The sequence below is a fragment of the Convolutriloba macropyga genome, chromosome 7 (genome assembly GCF_964194025.1).
Source record: "Convolutriloba macropyga chromosome 7, txConMacr16.3, whole genome shotgun sequence".
Taxonomy (NCBI): Eukaryota; Metazoa; Xenacoelomorpha; order Acoela; family Convolutidae; genus Convolutriloba; species Convolutriloba macropyga.
Window position 1 is genome coordinate 49,831,293 of NC_134474.1, and position 22,442 is coordinate 49,853,734.

Below are 22,442 nucleotides of genomic sequence, written 5' to 3' on the forward strand. Positions count from 1 at the left end.
AAATGCATGGTTTCCGAAGAGTAGAAAAATGGAGAAAGCGTCGAAGCCATTTAAACCATAAGCTTTTCTTTGAAAACTTTATCTATGGTCCATTGAACATCCTTTTTAAGCCAATTGGAACTAACACTAATTGGAAAATGTGATGAGACTTCAGAAGAACCACAAACAAATCCAGAAATTGTCCAAATGTCCGAAAATTTTATGAAAACCCGCGCATCGCTTTTTATCAAACCAATAGTCAGAAGATAAAGCCGCAAATTAGATTATTTTTGTTGACGTAGGAAAAAAGGAGGGAGTTCCGGTAATTACTGAGGCGTTCGTACAGTTCACGAAGATAAGTTTACGATTGGCTAATTTTCAAAAAAATTTTTTGAAAAATTCTTTTTGAAGTTTTACTAGCCATTAAATTCAATAGCTTTCTACAGAAGTCAACAATTACGCTCAGTCATGACTCGATAGAAGGACAAAGATGTTTTCATGCATGGGTAATCAATAAGATATCACAGTTCTTATGACTATGGCACAAAAACAAATACAGAAACCAATAATTCATTAGAAAAGTGCGAGAAGAGAGTGTCGCAGCCATTTAAACCACATCTTTGTAAGTGAAAATTTTTTCTATGCACCATTTAACGTCTTCCCAAAGCCAATGGGAGCTATCAGTTTTAAGATAATGTGATAAGATTTCAACAGGAGCCAAAAATACAAAAGTATCCAAAAAGTTAATTTTTTTTGAAATCTTGTGGCATCGAAGCCATTAAACCAGGAGTTAGAGAAAAAAGGTAACCAAAACAATTTAGATTTTTAGAATGCTGTAGAAAAAAGGAAGAAGTTCTGGTCATTGCTGAGAATCTTTTACATTTCATGAAATTAAATTTAAAATTGGTTAATGTACAAAAAAAAATTTTGAAAAATTATTTTTCATGCTTGGGTAATCAATGAGATATCACAATAAGTCTTATGACTATGAAAACAACAACAACAAATACAGGCAAAAACCAAAAAATCAGTAGAAAAGTGCGAGAAGAAAGTGTCGATGCCATTTAAACCATAAGCTTTGCTCTGAAAACTTTATCTATGATCCATTGAAGGTCTTCTCTGAACCAATGGGAGCTATTCAAATTAGAATTATGTGATAAAATTTCAAAAAAATTCAAAAATACAAAATATCCAAAAATTTTAAAATTGTTTTTGAAATCTTGTGGCACCGAAGTCATAAAACCAATAGTTAGAAGATAAAACCGCTAAACAGATTAATTTTGGTTGCAGTAGAAAGGAAGGGGATCCTGTCAGTACTGAGACTGTCTTACAGTTTACAAAAGTAAATTTATGATCGGTTAATGTTTTAAAAAAATTTTGAAAAAATATATAAAAAGTCTTAACAGTCATTAGCTGTCCAAGCAAAGCACTGAATAGCTTCACTTATGCTCATTAGAAAACCCATCGCACTTTTAGTCAACAATTCTGTGCCATAGGGCGCCAAAAATTCAGTAAAACCTCAAAATTAAAATCAAAATTTCATTTAAAGTTACAAAAGCTCAGAGTCGAAGCCATAAAAAACATGTGCGATTCCTTGAAGATGTGTTTTTTGTTCATTAGGCGTCATTTTACTGTAAATCAGGTTCATTAACCAAACAGCGATATGAAAAAAGACCAGTCTCTAGGTGACCTAAAAAAATATGTAGTTTTGTGAAAAAAACAGATCCGAAATAGAATTTGACTTTTTTTTATAGTAAACTTCCCCATGAGACCAGACTTAGTCTTTTTATCACCCTTAGTGTATTAGGAATACGAAATTGATTCCTTTTGTGGCGTGAAATGTAATTTTGAATGAAAAATTTTAAGGAAAAGATCATAATTTGAAAAATTACACTAAAAGTGAACGAAATCATACCAAATATGACGTGTTCACACAAAGCTCCAATCCTCGATAACTCCTCGAAAAATACGAAATTAAAAAAATCTTTTTTTTTTAAATTCTAGGCTGGACGAGCTTTTTAATGATACCACTCACATTTCTTTACGATGAATATATCGATCGGCCAAAATTGACTGAACAAAAAAACCCATTTGAGTATATAGTTTCTTCCCCACAAGTGGGGTCGGAACAAATATACGCACAAGGCCCAAATCAATTGAAGATGAGATTAAATTTGGCTCAAACTAAAACATATTTTGCCTGTTTAGACTACATCTTTTTTCAGACTAACTGTTGCTTTTCAAGACACCATCAGCGAAGGTAAAATTGCGCCTAAGAGTTTATTTAGATCATGTTTGAAGTTTTTATATCTCATTTTGGTGCACTGTGTGATGATTTTTCAAGTGTTTGTCGATTATCGCATAAAATGGAATGGGTTCATTGGCAGTGTATTCAGTATCATTTGCATTCTCAGAGGTTATATCTTTTTTAATGCGGTTGTTTTTTCTATCTTGATATGCATTCCTCAAAAGAATAGACCAAGACAAGCTCAATTTTCATTGGAAATGTAAGAGGTTCTCAAAGAAAATTTGATTATCAGAAGCAATGCATTTCAATTTCAATTCTAAATATGAAGTAATGCAATGTATTCAGAAGTACAAGTTGTGTTGTTTCTATCAATGGTTTGGAGAATCATTTTGAAATTTTTATTATTGTTTTTACTGTTTTTATTACTGTTTTTATTATGTCAAGCCTTACTTCGTCTTGAAGTGTTAAGGTACTTTCTAGAATTTTGTAAATTTGTTACTCAACTCTTTGTGGTCAATTTTGATCTTTTGCTTAGATAATCAACAACGGTATCATGCCACAGCTCTTAAACATACTGAACCGACCTGATGAAGTATTTTTCTCTTTTTCACTCAAAATAAAATTTATTTCACAACGAAGCAATAATTTATTTGTGTGTGTCTGTGCATGTGCGAGAGAGAGAGAGAGAGAGAGAGAGAGAGAGAGAGAGCGTGTTTGTTTGTGCACGCGTGTATGTTAGAGCATATATGTGGGCGTATATTCACTAGTGTAAAATCAGAAAAGTGTGTGTGCATGTATAAGAGTATACGTGTTTCAGCCCAGTTTACTAGGAAATACGTTATGATTTGTATGACATCATATATGATCCTTGTATGACTACTGAGAAGTGGCAACCCTGGTTTGCGTATGTATACATGCCTTTGTGAGAGAGAGCTGCTATCAGATACACAAGACTGCAAAATTGGTTAAATTCGATATAGTTTTTTAGTGTAGATCAAATTAGCCTCCTCTTGTCTTTAGATAGAGCACAAAGTTTGATTTTTCTTGGGGTGCTGTCTTTTAAAGATTTTATCCAAATTTTTTTGTTTTTATGTCAGTAAAAAGTAAAAAATGAACGGTGATTTTGTCAACCAAGTACCCAAAGGGAGACAATTTATTTTGTGGCTTTCTTTCAAACTACTAACGCTCTTTTCCCGTTTGCAAGATTGCTGAGAGTCTTTTCTAGTCATTTCAAGTTCTAGTTTTTTTTCATTTTATTTAGCTGCCTTTTCTCGACTTTCAAGACAATAACATCAATTTTAAATATAGTAAAAATAACAAATTCAGTAAATTTTCTGATCTGTTCTGCGCATTTTTGTTTTTTATCTGATGGTTTTCGAAAAAAAACTCCTGTTAACTTGTTGCTATTTTGTTAAACAGCATCAAATTAAGTGCATTTGAAATATTTCTCTTAAGATTTTGCGTAAAGTCGGCAGAAATACTTCTTTGCCTTGAAGTTTTTTTGCTTAAACTGTTCATTGCTTAAATTGTTCATCGTTTTTTGAAAGAGAGAACACGTATGTCCGTAAACAGCAGTTAATTTTTCACTGTCTTTTTTCCAACATGTTTTTATTTGTTATTGATCGTCTCCAAGTGCTCAATACAAGGTTGCAAACATGTAGGATTTGCTTTTTGATAGTTATTGATCTTCAATTTTCATCATGTCAAGTTTAATGCCATGTTTTTGAAAACTTTTTACTTTTTTTGGGATAAGGGTAATTTTTGTTTGTTCTGCTACAAGCGCGTTTTTTTAGAGTGTTTTTCAACCTTCATGTTGATTTTTCGAGAAATAATAAATTTTTCACTTTTCCATTTTTTAGTTTTGAAAATTCTTCTTAGTGGATTTTGAAAGTTGTCCTGCTATTGTCTTTAATTAGTGATTTTTTTTAAAAATTAATAGTCGAAGTCCTCTACTCAAACAGCTATTGTTCATGTGTTCCATTTTGTTGAACTGTATTGAGTCATTGTCAAGTAGGTTTGTCGTTATGCTCAAGGAACTGTTTTTGAGCTTGTTTCTGACGTACCTCATTTTTGTGCTTTTTTTGTTTTTGCTCTGATGGTTTTTTGAAATAAAGCTCCTGTTAACTTGTTGTTGTTTTGTTTAGTAAAAAATTGGGTTGATTTGAAATATGTCTCATGTTATTTTTCGTAAAGGCAGCAGAAATACTTCCTGGCCTTGAAGTTTTGTTGCTTAAGCTGTTCATTGCTTAAATTGTTCATTGTTTTTTGAAAGAGAGATAACGTATGTTCGTAAACAGCAGTTACTTTTTACTGTCTTTTTTCCAACATGTTTTCATTTGTTATTGATCGTCTGCAAGTGCTCAGTAAAGGGTTGCAAATATGTCGGATTTGCTTTATGATAGTTATTGAACTTCAATTTTCTTCATGTCAAATTTAATGCCATCTTCTTGAAAACTTTTCTTTTTTTTGCGATAAGGGTAATTTTTGTTCGTTCTGGTACGAATGCGTTTTTTTTAGTAGGAGTGTTTTTTCAACCTTAAGGTTGATTTATCGAGAAATAAAAAATTTTTCACTTTTCCTTTTTTTAGTTTTGAAAATTCTTCATAGTGGATTTCGAAAGTTGTCCTGCTATTGTCTTTAATTAGTGATTTTTTTTAATTAATAGTCGAAGTCCTCTACTCAAACAGCTATTGTTCATGTGCTCCATTTTGCTGAACTGTATTGAATCATTGTCAAGTAGGTCCTTCGTTATGCTGAAGGAACTGTTTTTAAGCGTATTTTTGACGTACACCATTTTTGCGCTTTTTTTGTTTTTGCTCTGATGATTTTTTTAAATAAAGCTCCTGTTAACTTGTTGCTGTATTGTTTAGTAACAAAAATTTGGGTTGATTTGAAATCTGTCTCATGTTAATTTTCGTAAAGGTAGCAGAAATGCTTCTTTGCTGTGAAATTTTGTTGCTTTAATTTGTAATACTTATTGTTTTGTGAAAAAGAGAATACGTATGTTCATAAACATCAACTAATTATTTTACTGTCTTTTTCCAACATTTTTTTTATTTGTCATTGATGGTCTCCAAGGGCTCAACGCAAGTTGTGGAAATGTTTGCTTTGCTGTATGATGCTTTTTGAACTTCAGTTTTCCTCATGTCAAGTTTAATGCCAAATTTTTGGAAACTACTCTTTTTTTTAGATAAGGTTTCCTGTAATTTTTGTTTGTTCTGGTGCATTCGCGTCTTTTTCGTTAGTGTTTTTTCAACCTTGAGGTTGATTTTTTGAGACACGTTTAATTGTTTACATTTTCCTTTTTTAGTTCTGAAAATTCTTTCTAGTGAGTTTGGAAAATTGTCCTGCTAAGCTCTTTATTAGTGATTGTTTCAAATTAATAGTAGAAGTCATCTACTCAAACAGCTATTTTTCATGTGTTCTATTTTGTTAAAAAGTTTTGAATAATTGTCCTGTAGGTTTTTTGTTATACTCAAGGAACAGTTTATACGCTTGTTTTTGACGTACGCCACTCAGTATCTCAGCTGAATGAAATCCAAGAAGTTTAAGCATTTTAATGAAATCTGTCAAATTCGAATAAAGTCAGATGAAGATGAAATGTGGACTAATTTCGCCCACAACACAAGGGTTGCCCCAAGTTATAGTTTCTTTTAAAAATTTATTTGCTGAATAATTGTTTCTAACATTAGTCTTTAGTTTTTGTTGGATTACTTATGCACTCTTTTGATTTGGTTATGAGCTTAAATTACATTTCATAACTTCTGATGGTTTTTTTTTAATTCGCGCGAATAGATTTTTGGCAACGTGTGATTTCCCTCAGTGTCATAATGGCTTTTGCATGCTTTAATTTGATGTGTTTGTGTCTACTGTGGATGATTCATATTAACTGAAAATTACTTCCGGCAAGCTGTTGGGACAAATTAGACCATTTTTCAATGAAATTTTTTCTCATTTCTATTTTGATACCATATGTCGACGAAGCAACCTTAGCTATTTGATGGCAATCTAATAGCTATTTTTTCCCTCTTGACACTTGGTAGACCTTTTTTTGAAGCAAACGTCTGGATTGGAGTAGTTGTTGTGCCTCGCGATTCAGTTGTTGTCTCTAATTGTTGTGCCACAGCACACCGCGATTTGGCTTGTTTGAAATTATATTGAGAGAGTTTTCTAATTCAATTACAATTCCTCCCTGATACTGGTTTGATACTTTATGAGAAACAGAAATGGCATTTTTCTATAGACGTAATTTTTGACTTGTTTTTTTTTACATACCGTTTTGTAAAGATCATACATTTGATCGTCGCGAAGTTTTATGACGACTTCATGTGCTAGCAACATTGTTGTTCTCAGTTTGTTCTAATGGGGATAATTTTTGGAGAAGTGAATGAAAATGTAACAAATTTTCAAGTTTCTGTAGCCGTGTTCCGGTATTATTTGATACCATTGATTTTCCAAAATTCTTATTTTCTTTTGTCACTTAATTCGCTTCCAGGTCAGGCAAGGGTGGGGGTGGCGTGAGTCGTCCCTCCAGCCAGCAGTTTGACAATGACAAACCGCACTGGGTGATGCGTGTGGTGATAGACGCCAGTGATGGTCAGGCGGGAGATTGTGACATCAAGAAGGACACAGAGAGACTGGAGCAAATCAGGGCCATGAAACAGGTCGGTGGGTCATGAATAAACTTTTTGAGAAGCTATAATTTTTTTTCATTATTCTTTTGTTCATCATTGACGCGTTATGCATCTGCGTTATGCTGGTGTGATTGAGTTTGTGTTGGTTAAAACTATCAAAAGAAATATCTGCAGCAAGCAACCAATTGTTTCGTTCTGGCAGTCCAGTTGATGCTTGGCCATGAAAATCTGATAACCGTCACTCGCGTGATAATTGAGATCCGTCCGCAGCTGACGACTTCTAAAAACTTTTCATCCAATTGAAGGGGAGCATGAGAATTAATCTTGTCACTCAATGAGAGAGGCCAATCTGTCATATCATTGGTGCACCTGTGCCTATAAGTTCACTTCCGGGGCGGCTGTAAGGAGAGAGTGTATTGGCGCACATAACAAAATTGAGAGTTGCTCAGGATACAGCATTACAGGACCCGTTGCCGTTCCTTTGGGAAAAATGACGAAAGAGCCTAATGGGTGTGATAAACTTAATTAAATAGTTTCAGCGACTGAATGTTGAAATACCATCAAAAAGATTGGATCCATCTTTGATGCATGATGGGTTGGCACCTGTTTTGCTGCACTGGCATGGCTCCAGATGGCAATTGGTGTCAAGCGTGAGTTCCGACCTGGCTACTTAAGCAAGTACCACTAGGCTTCATGGTGAGACCATTTTTGTGCAGCGGCTGAGGTGGCTGAGCTGAAGGCAACAGCTGTCGATGCCAAACCAAATGAAACAGCAGAGTTCTCCCTACTCAGATGCGAAGGCGCAGTAGCGGCGAAGGTATAACATCAGGATGTTTGGAGTGGACGAGGGCAAAGATGGGGACCAATACGAGGAAGTAGTTAATATGACAAAGCTGGTGGGAAAGAATATCAAAAACAGATACTATTGTATCTCATCGGTTCGTCAGTAGACGATATGGACAACTTTGCACTGTTAAATTTGTCAGGTGCGAAACGAAGTTGGAGATTATGCTGAATAAAAGGAGAGTTAAAGAAGACCAGCATCAAGTCTACATCAATGATGAATTGACACCATTGAGATCAAAGATTGCCACTTAATTATGCGAACAAGAAGATCTTAAAACAGTGTTATTGGAAAACAGAAAGATAACATTGTATGATACCAAAGACAACAAAACTGTTTTCAACAATTTAGATGAAGTGTTTAGAATTTAACAAACTGGCTAAAGCCAAACGTACTCTCCAAAAGCTTCTCTGGACTAATAAAGGAAAACTGGCCTCAATTTTAAGAACTATTGAGAGCAAGCATTGCCATATCTAGAATTCCTGTAGTGAATTATCAGCGTGCAGGATATCTTCTCTTACACTTAGCCGATAACGCACTCAACTATTACCTTAGACTCTCTGAAAGTACAAGAAACGATCTTGACGGTTCTCTCGATCAACTACGCAACCGATGCGCTGGAGCAGACCAAAGAAGCAATTTTGAACTCGATTTGCCATCAAGAAAGTTTGATCCGGTGAAAGAGCAACCAGGCGTTTTCCTCACACATCTCCATAGCCTCGCCAACCAGACAATTTTCGACTATCATGCAGCTCACAAAGACCGCACTGACGAAAGAACACGAACAAAAAGTGAACAATTCATACAGGGAATGCCTTGCGAGTACAAAAAGGTGTTGCTGAAAGAAAGTGACGACCTAACAGTAAAGGAACTTTATGCAATATTCAAAACACAAATTCGAATTGACCAGACGGCATTCAACACCCTAATTTCATCGTGCATCCCGGAATTGGCCAAATAATGGACGTAACGATCGTTCTCCTACGCCAATGAGAACATTTTACGGAACATGTTCTAGCAATGAGCACACTGCCCGAGATTCTCCAGAATGCTATAACCATCATGCCATGATGGAAATATGCCATTCAATAAGCAAACCCAAAAACTAAATAAATTGCATGTTTCCTATCTCATATGTCAAATAGCATGACAAACTCCGGGATGCACGATGAAATTAGGGTGTTGAATGCCGTCTGGTCAATTCGAATTTGTGTTTTGAATATTGCATAAAGTTCCTTTACTGTTAGGTCGTCACTTTCTTTCAGCAACACCTTTTTGTACTCGCAAGGCATTCCCTGTATGAATTGTTCACTTTTTGTTTTAGCTGCGCCATGGGAAAGTATTTAGCTGCGCCATGGGAACGAAACATTTTGATAAAATAAACAGCAACCTTCAACGAAACCCAGAAAGAACCCTCTTGACAATAACGTTTGTACTGCATTTCTACACCAGTCAGCCATGTTGTTTGCAGTTCAACTGACATTCAAAATTGACCTCTTATTTGAAGAACATTTCATGGTGTTTGAAACACTTTCCACCATTCTTCTTGGTCTTTCCTTCATTGACAGAAATCAGATAATCGATGCCCACAATAGACTACTTCACTCCCCCGGGTTTACATTTCAGCTAAACCTAATGCATATAAGACCAAGTCAACTTATACGCTCTCACCGGGATTCCAATTCCCGGAACTGACCCCAACATAGAAACCTGAAGTACAGTAGCAAATTGGACTAGTAGAGCCTACTTTAAAGTTTGCGAAGTTCGGCCTTGGCCTTACAAGCACGCTTGGCAAACTTACAAAGAACCAGACAAGAGCCGTACTTGCAATCAGTACAACAGAATTTCCACTCCTTATTAGAAACTACATTCGAAATCATTAAACCAAAGGAAGCCTGAAATTATTACACCTGATACCACTGGAGCCAAATCTTTTCCAATCAAGCGAATCAGAACAGTCAATTTTCAAACACGACTCCAATCCCGACATATCCAAGAGAAGTACAGTTGAAAAGCGGATATATGACGAACTCGTCAATTTCATAGATCTAGAGGCAATTCAGCCACTCTTGAAAACCGAAGATAGGAGAACCTTTCTGAACTCGTTTTAATAGAGCCACAATTAGTTTGAAACTAACACCACTTTTAACAAACTTTTGCACATGCTCAGTCTCATCTCTGGCACGACCATTTAAAATTTTGTTTTCGTTATCTTAATCTGCTACCGCCCTTTTATTTTCATTCAACATTACACTTTTTACCACTCGTTTACGCAAACCATAAGCAAACAATCCCAAAGTCCGATCGACAACTTGATGTGATTGATGACGCGCCTCCCAGCCAGTTACCAACGATAGATCTTTCGTTAAAAGTAACACAACATGCCCACACAACCATGGCTGACAAAAAACCTTGTTTTTTTTTGGAATAAAAGACATGCTTTCCCAACAACTTGCAGAAGGATCCCTTGCTTTTCATCCATAAAGTTTTGCGCTGTACCCATAAGGTTATTAAAATCCCTCGAAGTCCGATAACTACTACAAATCAGAAGCAAATTTTCCTCACATCATTTTGAAACGCTATCAATTCCCCCATATCAATATGTGCCGCCGTCCACCACTCATTCCATTGTACCATTGCATCTCTCCTGACATTAGGAAAACCATCAGACAAAAGACCATAAGTAAAGCCATCCAGACAAAATTGTCCATCCTTTTGAATTTAACAAATCAGCATACGACGCATGTTAGACTTATTGTAGAATAAGCCCAGTTTCCGAACTTTGTTCATCTTGACATCATTAGCAAGCGGGTGTTTATACTCAAACGATCTAGTGAAGGTCAACGCTACATCTTTAATGAGATTACACATCACGCGAAAATGGAAGGCCTACGTGTAGCTGCAAGTTTTTTTAATCTTATCTATTTTTTTACGTTCTAGTTTTCTAATGCACCTGTAGTATGCCTGCCACGAATGGCACGAAAATCAAGGCAAAATTCAGAATAACTTTTCAGAAAATTCTTGAAACTGGACTTCACCAACTGGACAAAAATGGTTTCGAAAGGAAACGAAACTGACTTCAAATTGGTCAGCGCGAAATGTAGTGTTCTTCTCACAGCGTACAGCAGTTGCCTTTACAAACTCAATTTCTTCACACATACCAATCGAGAAAACAAGAGAGGCAAAGTCAGTGCAAACAAATGTAAACTTCCATCATTTTGATCTGGAGTACTCAATAGAAACTTAAAGCAAACCTCTCTTAATGCTGTTTTCTATTTCTATGTAGCACTTTTGGTAAATCCCTTGACTTTAACAATACCACTTTGAGATTGGTTGAAAAAGACTTTTGGGAAATTATACAGCACGCATTAATTATTTTGAAATTCCTGAACTAGATTCTGCTCACTGCAATTCTTTTGATTTGATTGCTTCTATATTCGAATTTAAACACTTAGCAGAAAAAGAGCAAGACCGGTGCTCGGAATGGCACTTACTTAGCAAAAAATCACAATTGAAACCCTTTAATAGAAAGGAAATTGCACTGATAACTCAGTCTTTAATCAGCATTAATCAAACCATCCCCACAAAAACGTCCATCCTTTTGAATTACACAAATCAGCATACAATGCATTTTCTTGGTTTAACCTGCTCTATATCCAATTATTAGTCCCATCTATTAATAACTCGCTCATCAACGTCTTTTAATCCAAGACTTATTAAGTTCTCCCGATCTTAATATTGGCGTTTGAATTCGTTTATTTCACTTAGCAAATCTTCTCAGCCTCTTTTTGTTGTAAATACATTAATTTTTTTCAAACGAGAACTTAAAGAAAAAAAATCATTCGTTGTTGCTGGTTTATTCAGTCCTAAACATTAATCGAATTTAATGAACCTTTCAGTGTCCATACTTCGGTAGAATAGAATACACAAAGTTCCATTAAAATATTTCAATTATCTGAGGAATAAATTAAGTACAAAATGTTTGACCTCTTCGCAGGAACTGTAATCTGAACAGCTCAACCAATAGAGCCGTCAATCAATCTAATCGCAACTTACTTTCCTCTCAAGACTCCATTACTGTCTTAACACTGTCAAGTCAGGGTATTTGTTTACAATTAATCACTCTATCGGCAACGGAGATGCCACTGCTTGACAGATTACTGTTGAGTTAAGCACTTAAAATGCCAACTAATCTGGAAGAAACCATCACACAACTGTCATAATAGTTCAAATCTACTGAACGGCTCCGTTTTTACCGTCACTCAAGAAAAAGAACGCACTCATCATTTCATTCATTCTCTACATTTCAAATAACAACGATGCCAACGCTCTACGAAGCCTATCCGCTCTTCCATTTACAAGTAACAGAGAGCCTAAACTGCTGCTTAACGTGAAAGTTTCAGGCGACCTCTTGTTCTCAAACTATCTAATTGTAGAATATGTCCCAGCCTCCGAACTTAGTCAACTTGACATCATTAGGAAGCGGGTGTTTATACTGAAAAGAGCTAGTGAAGGCCAACGCTACATCTTTATTGAGATTACAAATCACACGAAGAAGGATTGCCTACGTGTAGCTGCAAGTTTTTTTTACCATTTTTCCTACGTTCTACTTTCCTGTTGCATTTGTACTATGCCTGCCACGACTAGCACAAAAATCATTACCAAATTCAGAATAAATTTACAACGAAACTCTTTATCTCTACATCACCAACTGGACAAATATAGTTTCGAAAGGGAGCCAAACTGACATCATCTTGGCCAACGGGAAGTGTAGTGTTCTTCTCACAGCATACAGCAGTTGCGTTTACAAGCTCAATATCTTCACACATATCAATTGAGGAAACAAGAGGAAAAGTCAGAGCAAACAACAAAAAAACTTCCATCATTTTTATCTGGAGTACTCAATAGAAACGTAGAGCAAACCACTGTTAATGCTGCTTTCTATTTATAATTAGCAGTTTTGGTAAATCCTTGGACTTTGACAAATTCACGTTGAGACCTACTTGGTGCAACACGCTAAGCAACCATATTTATAATCATAAGAAAAAATAATCGAAACTCATCGCCGCAGCTTTTTCTAAAGAGCCGTAATATGAACATGCTAAATTTCGATTGGTTGAAAAATAATTTTGTGAAATTATGCAGCACGCCTTTACTATTTTGAAAATCATTAACTAGATTCTGCTCACTCCAGTTAATTTGATTTGATTGCTTGCATATTCGGATTTAAAAACATAGCAGAAAATGAGCGTTTTTACCGGACCGGCGCTCGGAATAGCACTTAGCAAAAAACCGCAATTGAAAGGCTGTATTAGAAAGGAAATTGTACTGATAACTCAGTCTTCACATAATATAGTACTTAGCACTGGCACCTAAAGAGCCTCCTCGAGAAGATAGGAACAAGGTGAACCTACTAGAAAGAGAGTTATCATACATAGTATGAAATTAATTCTAACATAGTCCTTCGGGGGTAGATATGAAAAATCAGGCAGACGGTGCACGGAAATAAGCTCACCTTCTGACAATTGAAATTTTCAGCCAATTGGATTATCATCTGTCTTTAGTCGGCTGATACATGGTTTTTACTTTAATGGGGTGACTCTGTCACAATAACATTACCAAAAATATTAGATTCAGAACACCATCTTTATTTTGATCTTACAGTTTTGTGAGTCGAATGCTCAATCAGCGTTTCCCTAGCATGTATGATGTTTCAGGCATGGGAGAGAGCAGACCCTGGACGAGCAGAGCGTGCAGCAGCCAGGAGGGCGGCCTATCTTGCCAAGAACATGATCCCAGTTGACCATCCCCCTACTACTTCCACATCAGAGGGAGAAGCGACAGAAGGAGGTGCATCTGTGAAGACTGGAACTGATGAAAAGGATCCCCCGGCAGTTGAGGTTCCACCTGAGCCAACAGCAGCTCGTTAGTTTTTTTTATTAGCGGTGAAGCTGTAAGCTGAGTGGAGCTATATTGCGGTGTTCCTGGTTTTTAACAATTCTAAGAATTTGAATTGTATTGGGGCGCTGTCTTTTTTACGACTCAAAAAGAAGTTATTACGATCTATTTTTAAACAATTCAAAGAATTTGAATTTGAATGGGGCGCTGTCTTTTTTACGACTCGAAGAGGACTTATTGTGATCTCTTTTTAAACAATTCAATGAATTTGAATTGTATTGGGGCGCTGTCTTTTTTACGACTCGACGAGGAGTTATTGCGATCTATTTTTAAACGATTCAAAGAATTTGAATTATACTGGGGCGCTGTCTTTTTTACGACTCGAAGAGGAGTTATTGCAATCTATTTTTATAGCTGTAAGCTGAGCGGAGCTACATTGCGGTGCTCTTGGTTTTTTTACAATTCTAAGAATTTGAATTGTATTGGGGCGCTGTCTTTTTTTTAAAGATCTGTTCACACATTTTCATGATTTTTGAAGTCAAATTGGACTAGTGATTTTGATCACGCCGAAAGAGGAAATGGAGGGAAAAAGCGAGTGGTTTTGCGACTTGAATTTTTTTTGCTCTAATTTTGAAGAAGATTGAGAAAACGGTGTTTGAACCAAAATTCGCTTTCTCGCTTGTGGTTTTTGTTCAGATGCGGCAATTTCACTTTGGTTTTTACTGTTTTTTCGATTTATTAGATTGGATTTTTTAGTCCGTTCTAGGTTTAGTTTTTTGTTTAGTCAATGAAAATTCCTTGAATTGTACGTCAGGACGTGTCCTGCTATGTTTTTTTGTTTCGTCGTCTGACGCTCTTTTTCGTTTTACATTTGTTCACACAGCAAATCTGAAAAAAATCAAATTTTCTGAATGACTTCTTTCTCTCACTAATGGCATTTGCGCGCGTGACGTCATTTCTCACTCGCTTTAGCAAAAGTTTTTGGGTTATTTGCGTGATTAGATTTTGATTATACGTGACTTACCTCACTCAATAAAATGACTTTTGCGCATTAAAACTTAAGTTTAATTTCAATTTGTTTAAGTTCAAAGGAACTCATATGTGCAGTAAAGGTCCCTAATAGGGGGCTTCTGCGGAATGAATTTTAACAAGCTTTTTTAATTTGTCGCTGAATGTTTTTCACCTAGTTTTTTGAGCGTCGTCGAGTTTTTTTCAATTTAGATCTGTATCCGCTTCTATCTCTATTATATGGCACGCAGGTCTATTCTTTCGCAGCTATTCCGGAAATCTGCCGGCTATGTTTAAACAATTCAAAGAATTTGAATTGTACTGGGGCGCTGTCTTTTCTACGACTGGAAGAGGTGTAATGGTGGAGCGTCTTTTCTTTATCGATAATTTTTTGGAGTGTATTTAAAACAGGATGTAAAAGTCGATGCCGCACGTGAAAACTAATTGTTTAGGTCAAACGGCTGAACGAATTGAAGATCAGGGAGAAGAGAGTGATTTTCAGTTTATACGTCGCCTTTTTGAGAGCGAGCGAGGAGAGTATGTGTAAAAAATTTTTATCTAAGCGAGCGAAATGTTTTGATCACGTGCGGCTTTTTGGCAGTAGTTTTTTAGTTTACTTTTTTTGGGTAAAGTGGTGACTCTAAACCATATTAACATGTAATTGTTGGTTTGGGAATTTTTTAACCATCTCAATCATAAATTAGAGTTTTATATGCAATCTTGAGCTTTTCTGTGATTTCGCCGTTTTGGACGCTTTTTTGCCTGTTATTGTATTTTTTCAAGATTTTAATGTCCGTGGCATTTTTTTTGGTTAAAATTAATATTCATGTGGGTTTTCATTCCCTTTCAAATTTGTTGTTATCACTTGAAGTTCGTTTCAGTGGAAAAAAGCAATCTAAATTTTAAAATTTTTTCAAATTTTTTTTTGTTTTTCAATTTTTTGACTAATTTCTTTTTTTCTGTCTTTCATAGTATGTTCTCATGTTCAATCGATTAAATAAGGTTGGATGTAGGGTTTTTGGCACTAAAATCAAAGATTTGATGGCACATTTTTAAAATAAATCACGTCTGCAGTTTTTGTGGTTTTTAATTTTTTCTCTCACTTCAAGTGTTTTCCAGTGCGTTTTGGTGTCGTATGCTAGCTCGACGAATAACCAGCAATCACTTCCTAAAGCGTGATAAAGGCGTCTGTTGAGACTCTACAAGTCTTAGTGAATTTTAATGAAAAAGTTAACAGATTTCTGAGATTTTGTCCCTTAGTTTTTTTTTCTTTTTGCTTGGTTTTTCGAGATATTTCGCTTTTTTTATGTTTTTTAAATATGAGTATGTCTAACTATAGAATAATATCAGGACAGTTTACACTTTAAATTATTTTGTACAAAAGCAAGCAAAATTTTGATTTTTTCAATGCCAACTGGGTTTATGGTAATCAATGGCGGCTATTCTCTGCTGGGTAACATCTGCTCGTAACATTCTAGCTTTTCCAACATTTGTATTTCCCCACTTTTGCAGTTTTATTGAACTGCGAATGAGTATATCAACAATCTCTTATTAAAATATTTTATTGGAATCGCAACTCGTGAAAAACTGCCTAGAATGTTTTAACATTGTTCGTTTCCTTTCCAAGTTGTTTCCTCTATTTTGTCTTTTTTTCCAAATTGAGTGGTATAATATAGTAAATAGTTTTGCTTGGCGTTTAAAACAATTTGCTTTCTCGCTAGTGTTTTTTTGTTCACATGCGGCATTTTGATTTTTTGATTTTTTGGATATCATTATTTTCTAAATGGTTTCCTCAAACCATTCATTGTCCATTTTAGATCTATTGTTTGTTTAGACAATGAAAATTCTTTGAATTATGTGTCAGGATTTATCCTGCTATAATTTTTAATCGATCCAGTTGTTCTGAAACAGGATGTAGAAGTCAATACCACAAGTTCAGAAATTGTGGTTTTTTATATTTTTGAACAAAAATTGAGAGCGGAGAGACGATAGAGTGGTGTTTTTGTTCGTAACAGCTTTTGAAGGAGAGCGAAAACAGTAAGTGTGAAAAAATCTTTGCTAACCCAGTGAAATTTTTTGATAGCTTGCGGCTATTTCGAAGCAGTTTTTTAAGTTTTTACTTTACTTTTTTTGGTAAAGTAGTTTTTTGAACTATAACAACAACTAACTATGTTTTGGAGCATTTTTGGCCGTCTCAATTCTCTACTATTTTTTCATATGCAATTTTGAGGTATTTTTTGTTTCGCCGTTTTAGATTTCTTTAGTTTTTTGTATTGTTTTTCATGTTAATGGTGTGTAACGCAGATTGCAGATAATTTTTGTTAATATCAATTTAAAATTGTTATAGAAGAAAATAGACTAAATTTGAACAATTTTTTGCTTAATTGCTAAGTTTTTCAAGTTTTGACGAATTTCAAAATATGTTGTCATTTTGAAATATTTAATTGGGGTTTGTGACGGTGCTACTATTGTTATGTTAAAACAATTAATGGCTTGTTGACATGTTTTGATAAAGTAAATCAATCAATTCTGCGTTTCTTTTGTAGTTTTAAGGCTTCCTCGTGTTTGAAGTGTTTTCAGTGTCTTTGAGTGTCGCGTGGTTGCCTAGTGATTAAGCAAGCATTGTTTGGTAAATTGTGTTAAGAACAGTTTTCAGACTTTGCGAGTTTCTGAGAATTATAAAGGAAATTAACAGATTTTTTACAAATTTTTTGTGCTTTTTCATTTCTGTTTGATCGGATTCTCAACTTTTTCGAGATGTATATTTGGTTTTGTTTTCCTATCACATGATTCTTGTTTGTTCCAAACAATTGAATCATACTAGCAAATTATTATAGACAACAGTTTTGGAGTCACAACTCATAAAATGTATCCCAGAAAAGATTTCATAATTTGCTTTTTTCTCTGGTGTTTTCTTTCCTAGGTTTGTTGTTTTTAATTGCGTGCAATGATGAAGTTCATATTTCTATCATTAATTGGTTGGCTAGGGTTGGAGTTCTGTTTTACTTCGGGTCGATTCTGGAGTCTTCCGGCTGTGTTTTGTTTAAAGATCTGTTCACTTTTATGAATTTTCATGACTTTTAAAGTCAAATTGGATTATGATTTTGGTCGCGCCGAAGCAGGAAGTGAAGCGAAAAAGCGAGCGGCTTTGCGTCGTAAATTTTTTGCTCTAATTTTAAAGTAGAGTAAGAAAATGGTGTTTGAACAAGAATTCGCTTTCTCGCTAGTGGTTTTTTTGTTTACATGCGGCATTTTAATATTGATTTTCGCTGTTTTTTTGTTTCTTTTATTGTAATTTTTGTTTTCAAAATGGTTTTCCATTAATAGCCCTTTCTAGGTCTATTTTTTTCTTTAGTCAATAATAATTCTTTGAATTGTGTCAGGGCTTGTTCTGCTGTTTTTTGTTTCGTCGTCTGACACTTTTTTCTTTTTAAATTGGTTCACTCCACAATGCGGAAACCGTCAAATTTTTGGGATGTCTTTTTTCCTCTCACTAACGGCGTTTACGCACATATCGTCAATTCTCACTCTCTCTGGAAAAGTTTTTAGGTCATATGCCTGATTACATTTTGATCATACGTGACTCACCTCACTCCTTAAATTGTCTTTTATAATTTAAAGCTTAAGTTTAATTTGAATTAGTATAGAGTCAAAGGAACTCATATGTGTAATATAGGTCCCTAATAAAAGGCTTTCGCGAAGTGAATTTTAACGAGCTTTATTGATTTTGCTAGACCTGGAAAGGGCTATTAAGGGAGAACAATTTTGAAAACAAAAATCACAATAAAAGAAGCAAAAAAACAGTGAAAATCAATATTAAAATGCCGCATGTAAACAAAAAACCACTAGGGAGAAAGCAAATTCTTGTTCAAACACCATTTTCTTACTCTACTTTCAAATTAGAGCAAAAAAATTCACGCCGCAAAGCCGCTCGCTTTTTCGCTTCACTTCCTGTTTCGGCGTGACCAAAATCATCAATCCATTGAATGTTTTTTCCGTATATTTTGAGCGGCTCTAATAATTTTTTTTCAAGTTTGTCTGTTTTCTTTCTGTATTATACTGCACGCAAGTCTATTGCGCATCTAATCCGACAATCCGCGGGCTATGTTCTGTTCAATTTATTGTCAGTTAACTTGGTTATAACAACTATGGTAATTAATACAACAGTCCAACGAATCAAATATTAGCAGTCCATTTCGTCTCTCTTTACGCGTGAAGTAGACTTTTTTGCAATTTGTTTTTGTTCTTCCCAAATCAGTTGTCTTTGAAAAATTCCGCTTTCTTGATCCAGTAGCCTCCTCTAGTTGAGCGGCAAGTATGAAATCATCAAAGCAATGTAATTTATCATCGTTCAGTAAGAAAGGTACTTGTCTTCAAACTGGAATGACCGCCACTTGAATGTAATTCCTGTAATCCAAACGGTTGGTTGCTCTAGTTTTAACCCGAATTTTGGGTTTTTGCTTAAAGACGGCAATCTCTCAGCTTGTATTTTGAGCAAATTTTCACTTCATTATGCCTTTAACAATGAAAATTAAGTGAAAAGAGATATGTTTCTCGAGACATGCCTCTAAATATTTTCTGCGTTTCGTGTCCGCCCGGCTCTCTAGCACTTCCTGTTGCTTTCTGTTGCAATAAGAACTGGCATCAGTCTCAGTAACACCGATATCCAAATAGGCAGTGTCTTCTGTATTCCATACATCGAAAATCGTCTCTACCCTGTGGTTTGCTTTCTGACTGTTATCTATTTACCGGTTCTTTCTCGAGTCTCCTAATTGGTCTCTTATTTCATTATGCCATCGAGTAACCAAGCAACCTTTCTTGTAAACAAGAGGATGCTGCACGCTGAATTCTTTGCCACAGTCATCGCATTTTGAAGGGAGATTTTTCATCGCAAGAACGTATCTTGTCGCCATCGCGCCATCAAATTCCCCTTTTGATTAACAGAAATTGTTTCTTTTGGATATGTGGTTAGTGAGTCAACAAGAGTTTCTATTTCGGAAGTTTTGCTTCATTCTTCTCTGTTCGCTGCTGTTGACTTTTCGGATAACAATGTGACACTGATCTGCATCTGTTTTCGCAAAGTTTTTCTTGCGTTGTGAATGTTTAAATTTTGGGCCTCATTCTTGAAATCAGTTGCATTGAGAACGGATATGTTCTAGTTTATCATAATGGCTCTTTGTTAGGTCTTTGTTGTGTCCAATCTCTTTTGCTCTGTATATTTTGTTGTCCAGGCCAAGTATCCAAGTTTCTCTATAATTTGGAACAAGAAAATCTGATTTTTGGCTATAGTTGTTATCAGAAAGTAGCTTTGAAAAACTAGATTGTGTCATTTCTTTCTCCAAATTTTGTGATTCTTGTCCAGTCGTTTCCTGAGAACAACCGAAAGTGTGGAGTTAGAGGGTAGCTGGGGTCAAAATTGGGATTTCATTGGACTTCTTCGTTTAAAATTTGGGTCTTCTTTCTTCTTGATGTAGGATAATAACGCCCCACTTACATATTGCTTTATTAGTTTAGTATACCAGTTTTGGCGCTTTATCTGTGCCTTTGGCGCTTGGAATGGTGCGTTAACATTTCATTATTGTCGCTAATCATAATAGCTCATATTGCATTTTTTATTTCCTCCATTGGGAGAATTGTTCCTAGATCCAATTCAAGATTCCGATTTTGTCTTCTCCGTCACCAAAACTGCATCAATTTTTTTCTTCTTATTTCAAATTTTCAAGCATTTATTTTGATGCCCAAAGAATCCCCCAACTTTCGATATTATCTCTCGTCATGACAGAGTACGAGACACAATAATGGCAGCTTGTTCGTCGGCCAATCTTTCCCCTGTATGTGAGCAAAAACATCTTCTGTCGAAAACAGTTCAAGACCAGGTGACGTGTATTTGCCCAGTTTTATAGCAGGACAATCCGCAGCTTTAGACGTCACCCTTACGTCCCCACAGCACGCCAGTCTTATCTCAGATGCGGCCAGGACATGTGGTTTTGCTCTAACCCTAGCGGAAGACAGAAAGATTTGGAATTATTATCAGAAGTGCAGCGATATTGGCATCCACCATTACGTCCCCACAGAACGCCAGTCTTATCTCAGATGCGGCCAGGACATGTGGTTTTGCTCTAACCCTAGCGGAAGACAGAAAGATTTGGAATTATTATCAGAAGTGCAGCGATATTGGCATCCACTTCATAACATTGGCGTTAGAAACTTTCGGCGGACTACCCGAAACAACGCAGAAAACATTGAAAAGAATAGCTCTTTTATCTGATAAGAAGTTTCCAGCCCTCAGGCCTCTCAGTAGCCTTTAATCGCCTCACTCAAGCGGTATCAATAAGTGCTATGCGTGGCTCAGCTACCATGTTGATTGCAAGCGATTCGCGATTATGAGCAAGAATTGATGGGAACTGTCGCATCCAATTACGCCGCAATGCCCATTGAAAGGGTCAAGATAGTCCGGTTCAAGAACTCACTATCCTCAGGTGATATTGGACTCACTTTATGAGAGGGGAGCCCTTGCTTGTTTTAATGTCACCCAATGAGTGGGGACTTCAATTAATTCTACTAGTTTTTGTCCTCATCCATCAGCAGGGAGCTACAAAATATCCAAATGGAAGAATTCAATTAAACCTCTACGTGTTTAATGCAGAAAAGTGGAAAATTGGCGTTGCGCAGTAAAGTTGTGTTTAGCAATTGTTATGATCGGACCTTGAAGGATTGATTTAATTTTTTATGGATGTTGATCAAAACCAAAATAAATTTGTTTAAAATACGCAATCATTAAAAATTTTAAAAATTCTTAGAGAGTCAATATTTTTTCGTTCTGACGAAGTTTGTGGCTTAATTGGGTTTTGTGCATTTCGTGTTGCTCCGCCTACATTGGCGATGGACCCCGGTTCACAAATTCACATTATTGAAATGAGTTATTCAGCTGATTTCGTGATTTGAGCATTTAAAGAAAATCAAATTGAGTATTTTAAGGATTCGAAAAGTTTTTCTGCACAATTTGAAGATCTTTGAAATAGTCAATATAGACTTCGTGACTGTATTCACCATTAACGAGCTAATGGCTAACATTCCTCTTGTGCTATGTTTAATGTATTACCATCGGGGTCCTGCGCGAAACTGCCTAACTACTTAAAAATATCATTTTGTTATCAGAACATCGTTGTTTTCAGGTACACAAGAATTTTTGAGGCAAAACTTGGAACTGTTTCCCACAGAATGTAACAATCTAAGTTTGAATGTTTAACCTTTGTAACATCTACAATGGTATGTTTTAATTTTAATGGCGAGTCCAACATCAGTCCCATCCAGACTAAAATCGGCCATAATCAGGCCCATCCAGACGATAATCAGCCATGATCAGACTTTAGCTCTTTTTTTAGAAATTGTGCTCGTTTTTACCTCGTTTTTAAAATTTGCTAATTTTTTCCTCGTTTTTAAAATTTTGCTCGTTTTTACCTCGTTTTTAAAATTTTGTTCGTTTTTACCTCGTTATAGAAATTATGCTCGTTTTTACCGCGTTTTAATATTTCTGCTTGTTTATAACTTTTTTCAGTAAGAGTGTGTCAATGGACCAATATAATTCTTTTTGACTTGGTAAAAAGAAAAGAGTTGTGTTGTACAGCTGGGAGTAAATCATTGGCATCTGGGAAGAGCAGAAGACAGTCAATGCACAGAGAGGCTACTCAGGTGACAGAAGCAGAGACAACCAGTGCAGTTGTCCAGGATGTCCCTGAGCCACCTCAACTACTCACCCTGGAACCCCCTCCTGGACCACCTCCCAAGGCTGTATTGCGACCTCTGGACTTGAGCGCATACACTGTGTATG

The 22,442-nt window shown here is 35.8% G+C and overlaps 1 protein-coding gene across 1 annotated transcript in view; it reads left to right on the forward strand.

Moving 5' to 3' along the window:
- Positions 1-22,442, forward strand: part of LOC142343099 (androglobin-like) — a 307,512-nt gene that overhangs the window by 240,455 nt on the left and 44,615 nt on the right. The window contains 3 exon segments of the mRNA XM_075394786.1: positions 6,723-6,891; positions 13,423-13,630; positions 22,239-22,437. Of these exon segments, the coding sequence (XP_075250901.1) occupies positions 6,723-6,891; positions 13,423-13,630; positions 22,239-22,437 (576 nt within the window).